General features: G+C 42.4%; 1 protein-coding gene across 3 annotated transcripts; it reads right to left on the reverse strand.

Moving 5' to 3' along the window:
- Positions 1 to 518: 518 nt before the first annotated feature.
- On the reverse strand, positions 519 to 15,320 carry zdhhc2 (zinc finger DHHC-type containing 2). 3 transcript variants are annotated; one of them, XM_023329001.1, is made up of 13 exons: positions 14,976 to 15,319; positions 10,500 to 10,526; positions 9,397 to 9,491; positions 8,884 to 9,004; positions 8,665 to 8,734; positions 8,518 to 8,550; positions 7,555 to 7,675; positions 5,616 to 5,748; positions 4,777 to 4,903; positions 2,182 to 2,274; positions 1,944 to 2,035; positions 1,577 to 1,641; positions 519 to 1,500 (listed from the first exon to the last, which is right to left on the reverse strand). In XM_023329001.1, the coding sequence occupies exons 1-12, from the start codon at positions 15,100 to 15,102 to the stop codon at positions 1,601 to 1,603; spliced, it is 1,080 nt and encodes a 359-aa protein (XP_023184769.1). In that variant the 5' UTR covers positions 15,103 to 15,319; the 3' UTR covers positions 519 to 1,500; positions 1,577 to 1,600. The 3 variants fall into 3 exon arrangements, 2 of the variants coding, with proteins under 2 accessions (XP_023184769.1, XP_023184768.1); XM_023329000.1 differs by having other exon boundaries at positions 1,920 to 2,035; XR_002752307.1 differs by having other exon boundaries at positions 1,577 to 2,035; positions 14,976 to 15,320.
- Positions 15,321 to 17,976: the final 2,656 nt, after the last annotated feature.

Consider the following 17,976-nt stretch of genomic DNA (forward strand, 5'->3'; position numbering starts at 1 on the left):
TTATTTGTTCTTGACACTGACATAAACATAACACCTGTTATGAACACGAAGGAGTTTTCATGTTTATGACTGTTGTCATGGAGGGTCATTCGGTAAATAATGACACGTTTAATGCAAAGTTGGCACTTTTAATGGACTTTTAAAGCAACTTTGCATTAAACGTGTCATTATTTACCGGATGACACTCCATGACATCAGTCATAAACATGAAAACTCCTTCGTGTTCATAACAGGGGTTATGTTGAAGCGTTAAGAACACCTCGTTAAAAAAAAAGCGTTACCGTCGTTTGTTCTAGAAACCAAAACTACTCAATAATGTTTAATATTTCTGCAGTGTGTTTTAGGTGTTTTCTCACAGGACCTGGCGGGTCAAGATGGGCTCGTACGGCAAAGGATTAAAGCTGCAGTCGCCAATCGTCGCATTGGTGTAAAAGGAGCCCAGACCAAGAACCGAGTGCATGTACTGTAATGTTCAGTACATTTCTGATGAAAACCTTGAAATCTTCAAAACACGCCGACACAGAGGATGAGCTCATTTTATTCCCATAAGGCATCTCAACTGTTGCGTCGCCTCACAGACAGAAAGATAGAAAAATAGAAGTCACAACGAAGCTTTTCAAAGTGTACATTCTTGAAAGCACTATTGAGTTACAGTTTAATAACGTAGTCATTTCCAGCCTAAAGTGACCGTACAAGACGTGTTTTTTTTGTTTTGTTTTGTTTTTCAATAATTCAGCCAAACGCTGAACAGTCTCTGCTTGTCGACGGCGGCCGGTTGTCGCCGGTTGCAGAAACTCCGAGTCCAGGAGGGGAAACAGTCGGGAAGCGTGTGGGCAGCAGTTGGACGTGAGCTCCAGCGGATGTTTCAGTGACATCCTCACTCAGGCCACTCAGAGTCAAAAGAGCCCTTTTTTAATAACAACAGAAATTTTTTTTTACTAATTACTACAATTTCTTCTTCTTCTTCTTCTTTTTTATGTCGTTACCAGCATTGCGTTTGCGTCGACATCCTGAGATGAGAGCATGCGACTCTTTCACGTTTACAATACTCACCATGATGCGTGTGGAAACGAACAGAACAAACATTTCACAAGAGAAAGGAATGTCAGAGAGAGAGCGCGTCGATATCGCTCAGCATTTTTTTTTCTTTTTTTTTTTTTTCTTGATGTGCCAAAGAATCAGGTAAAAACCAGCAGCAGGTGGTTCTTGAACGCAACAGAAAAGAAAAAAAGCTGAGTTGGAAAACAAAATGCAGCCCTCTCTCGACTGCATCTCTGTGCTTATTTACATCCAAAGAGCAGATGACTGGAATGCAATCTCCATTTTTTTTTTTTCAATTAATACATTTTTTTTCCACTCCACTGGACTTTCTGACGGCAGCGGTAAATCCCGGACTGTTCGTCGGTCGAGTCGCGTTGCGTGACGGCAGACGTCAGAGGACGTCGCCGCCACTCTCACCAAGTTCTGATAGGCACAAACACGGAGGAGGGCAGCATTGACCTGGAGGATGAAAACAGTTACTGATGATGATGATGATCTGGGTTTAATCCTGGCTGTTGGGATTATGTTTACCTACATTTCTGGTCAAATGTGATGATTGTTACGCCTCGTTCTCAATGGTCATCACCGGGTTACTGGCACCTGAACACACACACACATGAACACACATAAAACACTCCAGTGAGGTAAAACAAGTAGAAAAAGTTGCAGAAGTATTCATCCCCCTTGAACTTTTCTACATTTTTTCACTTCAAAAATTTTTTTTTTTTAAATCAGATGAGCAGCTAAGCTGTATCATTTTTGTGTTGGTTTATAAAAATCACAATTTATTGAAATCTTGAGCTGCAACGTCACAAAATGTGGAAGTGTTAAAGGGGTGCAAAGAATACTTTCGAAAAAATCAGTGCCCGTGGCCTTGCCCTTCTTGTCCTTGTCTGCTGCACCTTCACTCTCTGACCAGGAGGAGGTGCTGATGAGCAGTCGACTCTGGCTCTCTCGGAGCGGTTTGGACGGGAACTGGCGGCCCTCTGCTGCACTACAAAAAACAAACAGATGCCAACTAATAAAACTGTGTTTATAAGAAAATAGTTCTGTATGCTGGGATGAAACCTAAAGTCAGTTTTATTTCGTTATTTGTCTTTTTTCTCTTGCATTTTAAGTGAAAGAGGATAAAACAGTCACCTCTTGCTGGCTGAGCTGGATCCAGAGGGCGACGACAACTGTTCAGGGTCCAGATTCACCAGGCAGGTCGGGAATGAGCATCCGTCACCTGAACTGTAGAGACAACACAGGAAGGAGAGCTGCTGACACTGTACATAAAAGTCAAATGATCTATTTTAACTCTGGTCTTATATTTATTACTTTCACCCTCCTGGGCCGAACTCTCAAAAGAGCTCAGCAGCAAGTTTTTAGGGAGGCGTCAAAGACTTTGAATTTTTTGTAATGAATGTATGCTTTACATTATAACTTATATGAAACTCGGCATACAATTATACGATGTTGTTCATGTATACAAACTCTCAGATATTTGAAAGTTCTGAACTTAAATTAGATCTTTATGGGACCAACATGGCGCCATCAGACACGGGACGTTTTAAACCTGCCTATGTGTTGTGGGCCAACCTATTAATGTACTGTAATTTGCATGAGTTAAACGCTTTTCCCCCCCTTCTTTTCGGATAGGGCACCAAAACATACTCTAGCCCAGGGACCCTTATCTTTGTGAATCCGGCCCTGTTCACTGCACAAACACACATAGTTTATGTTCTCTTCTCATCGCATATAAAGAAGCAAAGAGAGAAGTAGAAAATAAAAATGTCCAGATTTATATAATGAACAGAAGATATTAAGAAAACTCTGAAAAAAGTAGGCAGCATTAATGATAATAAAAAAAAGAAGCTCCTGTTTCCTGCAGCTTACATGTTGCATGAACGTGACAACAGAGTTCAGTATTTCGTCTGCAGCGTTGTTTTCACTTGCGCGAAGTTCCCCAGCACACTCAAATCATAGATTTTTACAGCCGAAGGGAACTCTAGACCTCCTGTCCGTCAGCAGTGATACAATCAGAGTGTTTCTCGTTCTGTCAGCAGGAATTAGTGAGATTGCGGAGCTGCAGCCTCTGTATTGATTTACAGCGGCGATGCTGCTGATGCGGCCGCAGCGCTCCGCCGGGACCTTCAGTCGGTTGAAGCACTTTGTTAGGCTCAGATAGCTCCAGGTTGAACACCGACTCCATTCATGCATGTATAAAATGTACATCAATTAGACTGTGCTCGAAAACCGCTGAATTCAAACTTTCACGTCATAATAACAATTTTAACCACTATATTAAAAAAAGATATATTTTTATGAATGTTGCGTACTGCAACTATAAGTGAAAGTAAAATGGCACGCGTCTAAATAAATCTTTTTACAGACAATAATTACAAAGTGCGACGTTCAAACTCAAATTCAGCCACAGATTCAAAAAGGCTGCTGAAGAATGTTTTTGTTTTTCTTTTCTTTTCCGTTTTTCTATTTTCGCATGCGCTCCGATCGACACGACGCCGCCGCCATGTTTCACCATGGTGGCGGCGTGTGCAGAGTGCAGTGTTAGTTTTTGACCACATTTAGGCCTGGTCGAAACATTCAAAAAAGGTTTCTAGAAGCATGCATCGTTCTACGACTGCTGCACGGCTTTGCGTTGGTCTGTTAAATAAAATCCACCGATATCTGCATTTCTTATGTGATAAAATGTGGAAAAACGTTCAAGGAGCATGAACACTTTTGCAGGGCCCTGCTTATATTCTGATACAAAACAGAGCGTCCACGTCTGTACATTATTACATCTCAACGAGGATTATAAGGAGAACAGGGGCGGCGGGTGAAGGATGAGAAACGCCCCTGACTCGTCTCGTCTGGCAGCTTGTAATGTGCTTGCAGAGGCTCTTCACCGACTGACAGCACAAGCTGCTCCGTCTGAACACAAAATCCCCCATCTGCTCGTCAAACACGAGCTTGTCTTATGAGATCACTTGGTGGGACGTACAAGATCACGCCACTCAGCTCCTTCAGACTAGCCAGCAGCAATTAGCCAAACATCTGATGGAACAGCTGAGCTCATTATAGGAGCTGCTTCTCAGAGCAGCGCTGGTAAAAACGTTGCTAAAGGTTTAATATAACAGCCATGTTGTAATGACTTCCTGAAGGCGGAACTTCAGAACGAGGAGGTGCTTCTTAAAGAGACAGAGGCCCAATTTCAAAGTGTTAAAATACAATATCAAATTTTATTTAAGTCATACTTGATATACACCAGTGACGTGCGGTCAGGGGAGGCAAGTGAGGCAGAGACTCACCTGTCATAATAGAAAAATATGATAAAATAATTTATATTGCTATTCTCACCCTGGGGTTTGTACTATAAAGTATTTATTTTTTATTTAGCTTAACCAATTCTGATTATTTTTTTCTTCAAAATCGCTGAATTTTCTTCATTTCCCATTCAAAAGCTTGGAAGAGCAGCAGGTGAGGCAGCAGCGAGCTGAGCCTCACCTGAGATTGATCAACCTCTCGCTAACTGCACTGGCTGCCACTCTATGGGAGCATGCTCCTCCTGTCTGTACGTCGCCAATAAAATGGCTAATAAACATTTAATGTATGAACTGATTTTCCATAATTTAGCTTATGTATATAAGTTGTACTTTAGTTGGAAGCCAGAGTACCCAGAGGGGGGGGGAAAAGCATCACAAACACTTTTAAAACCGTTTGGCGTCAACCGGCTGTGATGGGTGATCTCACCTGGAGGAAACGGGAACAGGCCAGTATTTGGCCTCATCCCCAAACACCTGGAGGAAGTTCTTGGTGAAACCGAGGCTGAAGCCGTTCTTGTCCGTGCCGTGACGAAACACGGGAGCACGCACTGCCTCTGAAACGATACAGACAGACAGACAGAGGAGAAAAGATGAGCAAACGCATCCCGGTGTTCTGACCGTCGGTGCTGCCTCGTCAGGTTTTCCTACCGCAGCACGGATAGACAGACGAGTCTGTCTGTCAGTGCTACGCGTCCAAAACGGCATCGAAACAATTTATATGTGACGAAACCACAAGAATATCACTTCCTCCATCTGAATATCCAACCTTTTAAGAATATTTTAAATACAGAGGTGTTTGTAAGAATAAAACAGTACCAGACAGGGAAACAGGCCTTTATTTTATCTACAAATACAGATCACCGCAACTATTATCATTAATCCGTTGTATGATTATCAGATGCAGCGCAGCCACAATGTGTCCATCAAACTGCGCAGGTCACTGTTATTGTAAGTTTATTCGGTTGTCAGGTTAAACAGGCATAAATTAATTAAGTTTGACTAACTTAATTCGATTGCACATGATATATTTTAATGTTGGAGCGACTTCCTCTTTCTTTTCAATACGCTGTAGCTCAGAGAATTAATAGACTTTGAAATACTTTTGTTATTTTATAAATCACTCAAATGCTCAGCACTAAAATACATTAAAGATCTGCTGTTGCTGTTTGAACCTTCCAGACCCTTCAGGTCTTCTGGTCCCTGCGGCTCTGGGTGACCGCCCCGGTCTGGCTCAGATGGTGACTGTGGCTGCAAACAACCACTCACCCAACGTGGATCTGTTCTTGCAGACGAGCCAGCAGTGATAAATGAAGAGGGAAGCCAGGCTGACAGAAAACATGGAGGCCGAGAAGAAGAGGAACAGGATGTGGAACTTCGCCTGGGTGTCCGGGAGGCCCTTCTAGGGAGGAAGACGGAGAACGTTACCACAAACCCGCTGGTTCTGAGGGGCAGCGGACTGGCTGGACCTACGGGAATTAGAGATTCGGTGTCCTACAGAGTCCCTGTGGAAGCCCAGCTCCAAAAGGAAAAACTTTAATTAGGAGATATTATCTTTTTAAATATGAGCAACGAAGCCATAATTAAAAGTGCTGCTATTAAAGATTTCATAGTGATTACAAACTGACTGTCATGTTACTGAGTCAAAGAGTTCCCATTGAGGAGTTTACATACAACCATGCTCCTTGTTCTGTGTAGAAGAATTAAATACAATTACTTCACTGAAACATAAAACAAGAATTGGATAAATAAGTTTGAAACCATAGCGCACTTTTATATTATACATACGGATTCAGATAAATACAAATTCATACCAATGTCAAGCTAAATGTGTGGTGATGTTTTTTTTGTTTGGGGTTTGTTGCCCATCAATGAGTTTCTGGTAAAATCCTTACAAGACATTTGAACTCTCCTCTTGGCAGAAATGGTAGAGATTTCCTGTCAATGCTAAATACCTTAGAATTCAAGGTATTTAGCAAATGGCTAATTAGCTTAGCATATCTTGTGTTTAGTGCAGCAGTCCTGTTAGCCGTACGCTGGTTAGCATCCAGCAAAAGCTAAAGTTAGCTTTAAGCCACCGCAGCTTTAGCTTTTGGCTAACGTTGTGACTGAAGATGTTCGGCTCTGTCCTTTATTCTTCCATTTAAGACAAACTACATCAGCATCGCTGACCAGTAAGACCAGTGAGACTTAGAGAAGCAAAGAGCATCATGTTAAACACACGGCATCATTCACTACAAGCTAAATAAGGCTAGCATGCATTTGCTCACCAGCAAGCTACTACTTAGCATGTGCTAATTAGCCATCCGGATGACATTAGTTTTAAATTACTGCCTACTTATGTAAAAAAAAAAAAATGAAAATCAACATGTAATATGCTAGTCTTCTTCTAAGCTCACTGTTAATAATTATGACTGATTACTGTCTTAAAACAGTCATTAATAATATCGTAACAGACTGTGATATCTAAAGCGTATGTTTATGATTAGAGCTCAGCATCTGAGAGCTTTGACAGTGTTTAATAAAAACGACAAGTAATAATTGTGAGATGCAGTCTCATAGTTATAGCATACTTAATAATTAGGTTGTTTTTCTTTTAATTCCTATAAATTGCTGTTGAAAATGGGCTTCCACAGAGCTCTTCACACAGTGACAGACAAGTTTGGTTCCCCTGAACAGAATCTCTTTCGCCGTCGAGCAGAACCATGAGCTGCTTCTGACGGGCCGTCCTGCCCTTTACTGTCAGCTGAAACAGGCGCCTCCATCTGTTTTCCAGATGGCGTGGCGCTCCCTTCCAAACTCGGCAGGTATTCGGTGAAAACCCCCGTCTTCCTCTAGCAGAGAGGCGTTCTCAATGTCACCGGCTGCAGCACAGCAACCAAAACGCGGCTCAAACAGGAAGCTTTGGAAAAAAAAAAAAAAAAAAAAGCAAGCTAAATATTTCAGGGGGAAATCAAACTTTTGCCTGCCACTGTTTCTAGTTTCTCATTTAGTGCATCGCTAACCAGCCGAGTGGTTCGTACCAGGTACTCTCTCAGACGGAAATGTGCTCTACCTCCAGCCTTGTTAGAAAGATCAAACGTCACATTATGAAACAAACAAACAAACAAACAAACAAACAAACAAACAAACAAACAAACAAACAAACAGTACACTCTGCCGTTTTGTACGTTTTACAGGATGAATGTGCCGATTTATCTGTACTTACTGTCCAGAACTTGATGAAGTACCGGAGATCTGTGGCGGTAATGAAAAGGCAGTAAAGTAGAGAGTAGGCCAGGAACAGCATGAAGAACTTGTAGTTGGAGAATCCAACGCAGTTGTTTACCCTGCAGACAGACGATGAAGAAAGGTCATTAGAGTTAACCCCCCGAACGAGACGCTAAGCAACACATTTGCTATCCTGTTGTCGTTTCGGTTCATCCTGCTGGATTATTTGCTGGTTGGTGAGCAAACAGGGTGTCATCTGAACAATTGTTTTTGGTTAAAACTCAGCCGAGAGCAGAACACGTTCAGGTTGAACGATGACTCAGCTTGGACTTCTTCCCTTCTGCAGACAGTCGACTCTCTGGCTGCGCTTGAATTATTATAATAATAGTGTGTTTACAAAAGTATTGATACGCCTTTTCCACATTTTGTCACAAGACAAGTCAGGTTCTTGTCACAGATTCTCATTTGGATTCAGGTGTGGACTTTGACTGGGCCATTTTGTGGCTTCATCGCAGGTGTTGTGGTCCTGCTGCTCGCTTGCTTCCAGGGTCGTCCCGCATTTGACTCCATCTTTATTCCTTTCAACTCCGAGGAAACTTTTTTTTACCACAACACGTTTTCAGATTTGGGGATGTCATATTCAGGTTTTAGCGTTTTTGGCCAAAAAGTTATTTTCTGAACACAGTTTCTTCTTCTTCTTCTTCCACATTCTTTTTAGCCTTTCCCTCCCTAAATATTTTTCTGGCTCGGTCTCGTCACCCCTATAAAAATTTCCTAGAGCTGCCACTGGCAACTGCAATGTGACAAACTGGAAATGCTCAAGGGGTGTGAACACTTTCACGAGGCTCTGCACACGGTGTTACGGAAAACTCCTGCCAGTCCGAACGCAAACGGAAAGTGACGTACCATAAATAGTTTTATTTACATTGCCGTCGGGGCGACGGTGCGGTGCGGTACGTACCAGGGGCAGTGGTGATCCATCTTCAGGATGCATCTGCAACACAGCACGAGTCAACATCACCGTAATTAAATTGGACTCCTCCTGTCAGCATGCTATCGTGCTATATTGTTATATGTTCTGTGCTGCGGCGGTGCGGGGGAGGCGTACTTATCGCAGACTGAACAATGGTGGCATCGATCAGGCTTCAGCAGCTGGCAGCGGTCACAGAAACGGATCGCTGAGGAGACACAGTCAGTTCAATCACTCAGTAATCAGCCGCCGCGGCCTCTCTTAGCACTTGACCCAAAGAGGCCGAGCCGGGCCGGGCTGAGTACGTTTTGGCAGTTACAGAACCCCGTAAGGCTTGTTCGTGGAGCGTGTCGTTACCTCCGGAGTTGGTGCGCGTGTAGATGGGAAGATCCTTGGCTATTCTCCTCAGGATCTCCTGCTGGGACTCTCCGCGATCTTCGCGCTCCAGCAGCTCCTTGTCAGAGTGGGACAACTGGAACTACGCGGGGCAGAGGGGAGAGAGAAAGCTCAGCCCTCTGATCCGCTTGTGCCACAAGCGGATCAGAGGGCTGGACATTGCTGACAAAACCCCCCCAAAAAACTATGCGATTGAACAGTGGAAGCAAATAACCCAGATGATAATAACAGGCGGCGCGGAGAGAATTTATTAAGTTGGATGAAACCTCCACTGATCAATCCATTACGTCTCATAAGGAGGAATCTCATAGGTGAGCCAATGCAGAGGTGAAATGTGTTCATGTGATCACTCTGCGGTCAAAATCACAGCCGTTAAAGTGCAGCAGCTTTAGGCGTTTCTACCAGGAAGCATTATTAGTCTAAGCTGTAGCCCGCTTCCTGTAGTGTTTCATCATCCCGACCGGACGCACTCACCTCCTTCAGGGGGTTCATGGGTTTGGTGAAGATGGTCTGCCAGTACGCCCACACGAACATGATGAAGATGGCGTGGTAGGCCAGCAGGTAGACGACTGCAAGCAGACCGACAGGAACAACAGTTTGTGTGTGTGTGGGCGTGCGTGTGTAGGAGTGTGCACGTGTGTGTGTGTGTGTGTGTGTGTGTGTGTGTGTGTGTGTGTGTGTGTGTGTGTGTGTGTGTGTGTGTGTGTGTGTGTGTGTGTGGCTGTGTTCACAGCGGGAATTTCTACAGTGTTACCACGCCTTCTCCTTCGTAGGAGAAACCTCAGTTATTACACTATTAGCATTCAATGCCTGGTATTCATGGTGGCTGTTCACTGTAGAACTCAGCGGTAACACTTATAGATGGCTAATAAATAGTTTATATGTTATCCATGCCTCTATAAACACTTTATAAATCATTAATGACTGTTTATTATGCATTAATTAAGGGTGAGAAGGAGAGTATGTGCTAAAGAATTATGTTTACATGGTAACCCAAAATGTTTAACAATGCTATATAAATTATATTAGTGAACTACTGTATATATTGGCTCACTATTACCTTGGCAAGAAATGGGTAGATTTTGTCTCCTTCTCAATTTTCAATTCCAATCACATCTTCAATCAAGTCAGGATTATAGTTTGAGCAAAAATAATAAAATTAGCCATAACAAACTAGAGATTTTTTAAAGTTGTCTCAAAGAAATATTTTTTTTCAGTGCATGATGCTGTTTGTTCCATGAAGTCCTCACAGAAATCGCTGTAACACGACAAAACGAGGAAATGCGTACAGGGTGTGAATACTTTGGGAAAGCTTCATACCTAAAGCTTTGTCGTGGCTAAACAACCGAAAAAAGAAAACAGGTGATCCAACCTAAATATGTTGTGTTAACTGGTCACAAGTGACAAAATTACGTTAATCCAAGTCAATTTATTAAACTGTCATGTTAGATAAATGTAAATAAAGTACGTTTGATCAATTTAATTCAATTAGTTGTGACCAACTATCAGATTATTTTTGAAGTTGGAGCTCCGTTCTCTTTGTTCGAATGGAAGAATAGATCTCATAGATCTCTTACCCTTTTCTCCTGTGTCCTCGATGGATTCTGGAAAACAAACCATTGAAGAAAGACAGTCAGCGTGAGGAAATATGCTGTGGGTGAGCGCGGCGCAGCTGTAGGAAAAAAGTCAAGCGTTTTGACTTCAGAGCGGTGGAAGTGAATAAGCGCTGAGCTGGTGGAGCCTTCGGTTCCTGAGCTCAGTGCGGTCAGACGCAAAATCAATATGCAACACGCCGGTCGGTTTGACTCACTGAGTCTGTCGGAAAATGTGCCTCTGATATCATTCCCTGAGAAAACCCGGCGCAGACGCGCGAACGCCTCATTTGGTGGAGAGCTGCAGGAAGGAATAGTGGACGCGGTTAATCGAATACATCGGCGGAACCTCCGCAGCGAACATGTGGAAACGAAAGAAAACGTGTGTGAGGCTGAAGGGGTCAGTATCATCTAAAATCAACTCTTTTTTTAAGCTTTAAATCATGTTCTAATGTTATTCCCTGAAATGTTGCCTTCATTCTTTCATGCTAGTTTGAGAAAGCCTTTAATCACCATGGCAACCACTCAGCTGTGCAAAAAAAACGCCTGGTTGGACCTAGGCCCGCCTTCGAAGACGAAGCTCCTCCTCCTTCAGAGCTTCCACTTCAACAGAGAAGCCCTCTCGCGTGACTCTCCCACTCAGCTCCTTCAGACTAGCCAGGAGAAATTAGCAAACACCTGGTGGAACTGCTGAGCTCATCATAGAAGCTACTTCTCAATGCAACACCAGTAAAAACATTTCATAAAGGGTTAATAGAGGAGCCATGTTGTGACAGAGTTCACAACATGGCAGAGTTGTGAACTCTGCCAGTTCACAACTCTGCCAGTTGTTGTGAACTGAAGGCAGAGTTTCAGAAAGAGCAGGAGCTTCTTAAAGAAACAGAGGTCCAATTTCAAGGTGCTAAATTACAAAGCCAAATTTCATTTAAGCAATATTTGAGATAGCAGTTTTATAACAATTGAAGTTAACATACTTGATTGCGCCATAAAGTGGCACCATGTGTCTGGTAAAACATACAATGCCGCTCCTTTAAAGGCAGTTGCAGGGATGTTACATTGACATGTCTGCAGGAGCGATACAAACGCGTTCAAAGGCTGATGCTGTTTGGTATCGCTATGGCGGAAAATGGGTTGACCGCAGATTTCTGGAGGCGAGTTATGCAAACCAGACAATGGGATTAAGTGATCGGACGAGCATCAGCTGATGATACTTTCACACAACCGACTCTGTGTGTCCTGTCTGCTGCTGAGTGAGGGGGGGGGGACCCGGAGCAGCTGCTTGTTGTTTTCATCTGTGTGACCTGAATGCATCACAATTTCAGTCTTGTGACGAGGCATGCGAAGGAACACGGTTTACAGAAGAAGAAGAAGAAGAAGGGGGAAAAGAAGCCTGCTGATGGAGGGTTTATTTTGGATTTTCCTCCAGCGCTCACTGATCTGTAATAAAGGGTCGATTCTGTGAAGAAGGTTAATATTTCGGGAACAAGCTGTCAGAACATCCTCTCCTCTCTCATTAGACCGTCTCCATTTCATCCCCCCCAGTCCACTTTTTTCCTTTTTTTCTTTTTGGACTCTCCTTCCACGCGCTCTGACTTCTTGCTGCCAAATGGAGCGCGAGCGAGACATCCTAGAAAACCATTACTATCCGGGTCAACCCCGTAAACTCAGGAAGCCCGGTCCGAGCGCGCGCAGAAAAGCCATTAGGGGTCCGGCTTTTTGCCAGCAGATAATGCTGATTGTGTCTGTGCTGGTGGATATAAATTTGGACGGCGGGTGCGGGGTGAGCACACGAGCCTTGAAGCTTTCACTGTAAGACTTTAAGCTGGTGATGATGAAGTGGCAGAGGGAGAATCAGATGGTCTAATCTGTTTCTTATATCCTGTCACGCTGCACCGGTCGACAGAGTGCGCCTCAGACACACTGGTTTATTGTCCTGCGGTTTATGTTTTTGCAACAGCATGTAAAACCGCAGATGCTAGCATATGACTGTCGTCACGTAATGAAGGCGGTAACTGAATGTTGGGGATTTTTAGCTAACATTAAGCACTACCGATGAACTATTAATCGAAAGCACGCTGTCCAACAACCGTTAAAACCGTTAAAAAGTCAAATAAATATCACCCCGCTCATTTTGATCATTGTTGGGGAAAACTAACGAGCCTTCCTGTTCCACATTACTTTTTTTTTTTTTTTTGAAAAATCTGGATTTTTTTTTTTCACCATTGAAATTCTTTGGTTTCCATAGTGAAGAAAGACATCAGCACACCCAGAACCGCCATCTTGTTTTACAGATTCTATTTGTATTTGGACTTGAATATTAGGGTCAGGCCAAGATTTTCTTTTCTTTTTTTTAATTACAAGAAAGAAAGGCGTGACATCACAAGAATACAGTCGTAATATCACCTGAATAAATTCGCAATTTTATGAGAACTCCAACATGAAAAATAACAAACAATTAAAATGAGGAATTAGGCTTTTTGTGAAGTTATACTTTGGTATAAGTATACATATATGTAAGTATACTTTGGTTCATATGATCCTTAATAGAAATACCCAATTTTTTAACCCATTAGCATCTAATTATAGCTAATAATTTGGAGTTTGAAACGTCTGAGCAAACAACTGAGTCTGTTTTGAGCAAAGAACCACATGTACTGATGTCAGATGTTGACTGATGTATCTAAACGTTTTTCCCTCAGAACATTCTGATAATTTTGTTGTTTGACTATATTATTGTGATTAATCAACAACAAAAAATTTGTCCGACCTTAATACACCTTCAAAGAACTCTCAGAAGAGATGATTTTTCCAAAAAAAGCCACATTTTAAAAATATTCTCTTACATTTTCTTCTTTTAGGAACGAAAGCGAGAAAAGAAACACAGACTAAAATCGGACGCCAGACCTCGCCGAACAGCTTCGCGCTTTCGGCGCTACGTACAACTACGTACAAACTCAAGCGGACGGAGCTGGCCTTCATCTGAACCACGAGCCTCGCACAGTGTGAAGCTTGGTGGTGGCAGCGTCATGCTGTGGTGCGGCATTTCTGTAGACGCGACAACTGATCGTGATGCGCTCTACGAGTGTGAACTTTATGGGATGGTGGAAAGAAAAAGTCCATTGTTGAGAGGAGCTGCACCATGGGGTTAGCCTTAGGGTTAAGGTTACCCTAACCTCTAATTGTACATTAGTATTCAATACAGACTAAACTACATTTTCCTCATTCTTTCTCCTTCCTCTATCAAAATGTCCCATACCCAACCTGAAAGTGAGCATGTGGTTTGAGGGCAGTAACAGGCACAAAGAAACATTGTCATGCGGAATATAAATGCAAAGCTCTGGAAATATATTCCATGAAAGATAGCATCAAGCTAGTTCTTATGGGTGTGATAATAGAACTATGACAACTGAGATTTGCTATTTTGTCTCAAGCTATGCAGTAAGCAACATGTGGAGGAAGGTGAGAGAGAGAGAGAGAGATAGCTTGAAAGTAAGCAAAGCAGTGGCTGTATCATGCTGTGGGGACGTTTCAGGAGCGCTGGTAAGAGCTAAGAGGTAAATGCTGCAAAAGGTACAGGTCCACCTTAAAGTTCACCGTCCAGTAGAACAACACCAACCACACAGTCGGACACACTACAAAAGGGATCTGTTATGAGAGAAAAAATCCTGGCCACACTTTTCAGATTTTTTTTCTACAAACGTTTTTGATAACATTTAATCCCTTCCCTTACACGCCACTGTCAGACACTACTTTCTGTCGGTCAATGAAAGTAAAAACCGCAGTAAAGCACATTGAAGGTTGTGGTTGAAATGTGACAAACAGCTCAAAGGGGCTGAAACGTTTTTCCAGGCACAATTCTTAAGCCTTGAACTTAATATTCATTTCAAATATTCATTTCGAGGCTTAAGAAACGACTAAAGATGGACCAGAATTGTGCTCATTTAAAAATATTGTTTATTTTACTGTTGATCTTAACTTTACATTTTAATGAACCGTTAAAGGCCCTTCTAGGGAGGAGTGTTGTGAATTAGCGGCGCCTATGTTCACTGTGACATACTTTCATATCTGTCAATATCAAATAACGAAATAATTAAAACACTGAACTCTAATAAAAGGACATTTTAAATGTCAATTGACTGACTTTCATTACAGTATTACTGCTATTAAGACCCATCCCCTGTTGGGCTCCAGGGGACCTAAGCAGCTTTGTTTGCTTATGCCTTGGCCCCAGTTTGCGTCTGCACCATTAAAAGAGGAAAAACAAAACAGTTTTTGTCTCGGACCCAAAACAAAAATGAAACCCGTTTTTTCCTCCTCAATAACAAAAGAGACAAAATACCAGACAGAGGCATTCCTCTTTCTATATCCCCCACAGACACACACACGCACACACACACACGCACACACGCCCACACACACGCACACACACATCCTCATAGTACCCAGACAGCCGGCTCTTACCTATGCAAAGCTGCAAGACATAGGCGTAGTAGGACCACGCCACTATGAGGGCGATGAACAGGACCGGGATCCAGTAGAGGACTCTCTGACAGCCCCGCTTGATGCTCCGTGGACCCGACGGCGCCATGGTCTACGACGAGCCGATCATCGTACCGTGCGCATTCGAGTGCTGCTCCTCTTCTCCCGCGGCGCGTGTCTCCTGCTTCTTCTCGTAGGAGCCGTCACTGCATCGTGTGGCTCCGAGTGCGATCATCAGCCTCACCGGGAGCTCAGTCGCAACATCCCCGCCGGGCTCCTCTGATGCCTCTCTGCCGCACCGCCCCCCCTTCCTCTCTCTCTCTCTCTCTCTCTCTCTCTCTCTCTCTCTCTCCCTCTCTCTCTCTCTCTCTCTCTCTCTCTCTCTCTCTCTCTCTCTCTCTCTCTCTCTCTCTCTCTCTCTCTCTCTCTCCTACTACGGATAAGACGACATCAGACGGCTTGCCGCGCGCATTCTCACACATAAACACACGCGCGCACAGACTCAAGTCTGACTGAGAGCCAGAGCCGCGCGACACGTTGCCATGACGTCCACGGGATGCTGCAAGCCTGGCACATTTTTCTGCGCGCGCAGGAGATAGGTTCAGTGAGTTCAGACTGGATATATACGCACACACACACTCACATGTACTGGACCAGTTCGTCCAGTCGCAGCCGCCTCCCATCATGCCCCGCGTTTTCACCGTTTAATATTTATTAGAAGCAGTCTCCTTCCTACGTTATCAAACGTCTGTTTCAATTACAATGTCCGTGTTTGCTCAATATTATGCGGTCGAGATATTTAGCCGGACTCTGGCCTTTGCTCTTCCGACCCAGAACGTTCGTCTCGCAAGCGGCAGGTTACTGGTTCGAGTCCCGCTCCGTCCGACGATGTTGGCGCTCAAACATCCTATAATTCACCAGTATGTAAATAACTACAATTTACCACGTGGAATCAGTTGTCATCCACTAGCTATGCACTGTAAGTTTGTAGTTTGTTTGTCAGCATTGAGAAATTATTCTAACTAAAAACACTTTAGACATATTGAAACATATTTTGCTCAACCAGTGTTTGTTTCTGTTTTTATCCTTTAAGTAAAGAAAATGTTGTTTATTATGTGTAGTTTCGATCAGTGGCAGTGTCTGATATAGTCGGCCTTGGCGATTACCCAGGGCGACATCTCATCAGCGGGCGGCATGAGACCCACTCACATACTGAGTAAATGAACAGAAAATCAAATTAAATGTTTTACAATGTCATCAGATAGGCTAAAACTATAAAACTATGCTCTAATTCTTGTGTTTTAAAAACTAAAACAAAAGCATTAATGTGAATAAATAACACATTGACACATTTATGAGAGAAGGAAAACACCCAGGACTCATTTATCTGAAATGAAAATTATTTTATTGTGGCACTGATGGCTCTAATGCATGTTTCTAAATCAGGTGAATTTTATTTTTTTTCTAAAATGAGTCAATATTTGAGTTTGTTGCCAGTTATGCCGCTGAAATACCTGAAAAAAAGACATCCTATTGGTGTTTTTAAAAAGTTTATGGATTTAATTATTTACAAAGTCACAGATTTTTTTTTGTAGCTCAAATTATTTGAGATAACCCAACAAAGTGAAAGTCCTACAGCTGCTTCAAAATAAAAATGTCGGTCAGTATGGCGATTTTTGGAAAACAAAGTATTTAGTGTGATAATAAAAAACTTCAGATCCACTGTCACAGAACATTATGTCTGTTGTTATATGACATATTCTACATCCCAATGTCACCAGTCCATCAGATTGACAAACCAGAATAATGAATACAAGGCCTCCGAGGTTTAATTTAGAGCCCACAATTAATATATAAACCAGCAGTTCCTGGAGAATCCCCAAATACACAGAGAGGAAACACAGAGTACACTCAGAAAAACGTGCATAAAAATCAAATCAGAAACATTTTGGAGGTTTTACCCCCTTCAAGGATATTCATATAGATCCATAGTGATGTTTAAAATGGCTTTCATCGTGGAAAAGTGCTAAAAATATTATGCCAATTCTGACTGCTTGTAAACCCCTGTAAATCATTACACGTTTTTTTTTTTTCAAATCTCTGCAGTGGATTTTAACTCGGTCAACGGGACTTTATTCTGAAAGCAGCAACCTATTAATTCAAGTTTTTTTTTATTTTGTTTTTTTAAGCAAACAAGTCTTTCTGAGCCACTCAGTCCCAGAGACCTACTTTATCTGCTGCGCAGCAAACAGTCTGGGCTGAAACCATCACTTTTGACAATTTCAGGTCAGCCGAAAGTGTGGCGTTTCTCCTAAAGCTCATTGACTCGAATGTTATTTTTAGCTTTGATTTGGCTGGAAGTTAAGTGTGTGTGGTTGTCTGTCTCGGCAGGGTTTCTGTAGGTTTTATTAACTCAAATTTAAGACCTTTATGAGTGGAAGTTAATACGTTTATCCTCAAGTAAATGTACGAACTTCGTCCAGCCAACTGGCAATGAGTGCTAGCTGTTTGCTAGCTGGCTAGGTCATATTAGCATTGAGTGGCAGTGTGTGGGGTCGCAGTGAAGATGTCCGAGTGTCTGGCAGAAAGGTCCCATGAGAAACAAAAATACACTAACAAAATGAAATAGTCACGTCAAGACAAAATTGAACACCTGTGATGAACATATCTAAGGTCAACACTGCAAAAACACAAATAATTTGGGTTTAGTTTCTAGTGCATTTATTTTAGTACACCAGAAATAATATAAAAAGCAACTTCCAAATAACTTGTCAGCAAAATATATGAGCTTGTACCAAGTGAATAATTCCTTAAAACATCAGAAAAAAAAATGACATATTATCCCATTGGCAGATTATTTCTCTTACAAGAAGACATTTTTCCCATGTTGTAAGTGAAATAATTTCCCAATGGAATAAGTATTTTTTTTTCTGAAATTTTAAGGAATTATTGACTTAAAACAAGCTCCTATATTTTGCTGAAA

This window comes from Xiphophorus maculatus, chromosome 23, assembly GCF_002775205.1.
Source record: "Xiphophorus maculatus strain JP 163 A chromosome 23, X_maculatus-5.0-male, whole genome shotgun sequence".
NCBI classification, from domain to species: Eukaryota; Metazoa; Chordata; class Actinopteri; order Cyprinodontiformes; family Poeciliidae; genus Xiphophorus; species Xiphophorus maculatus.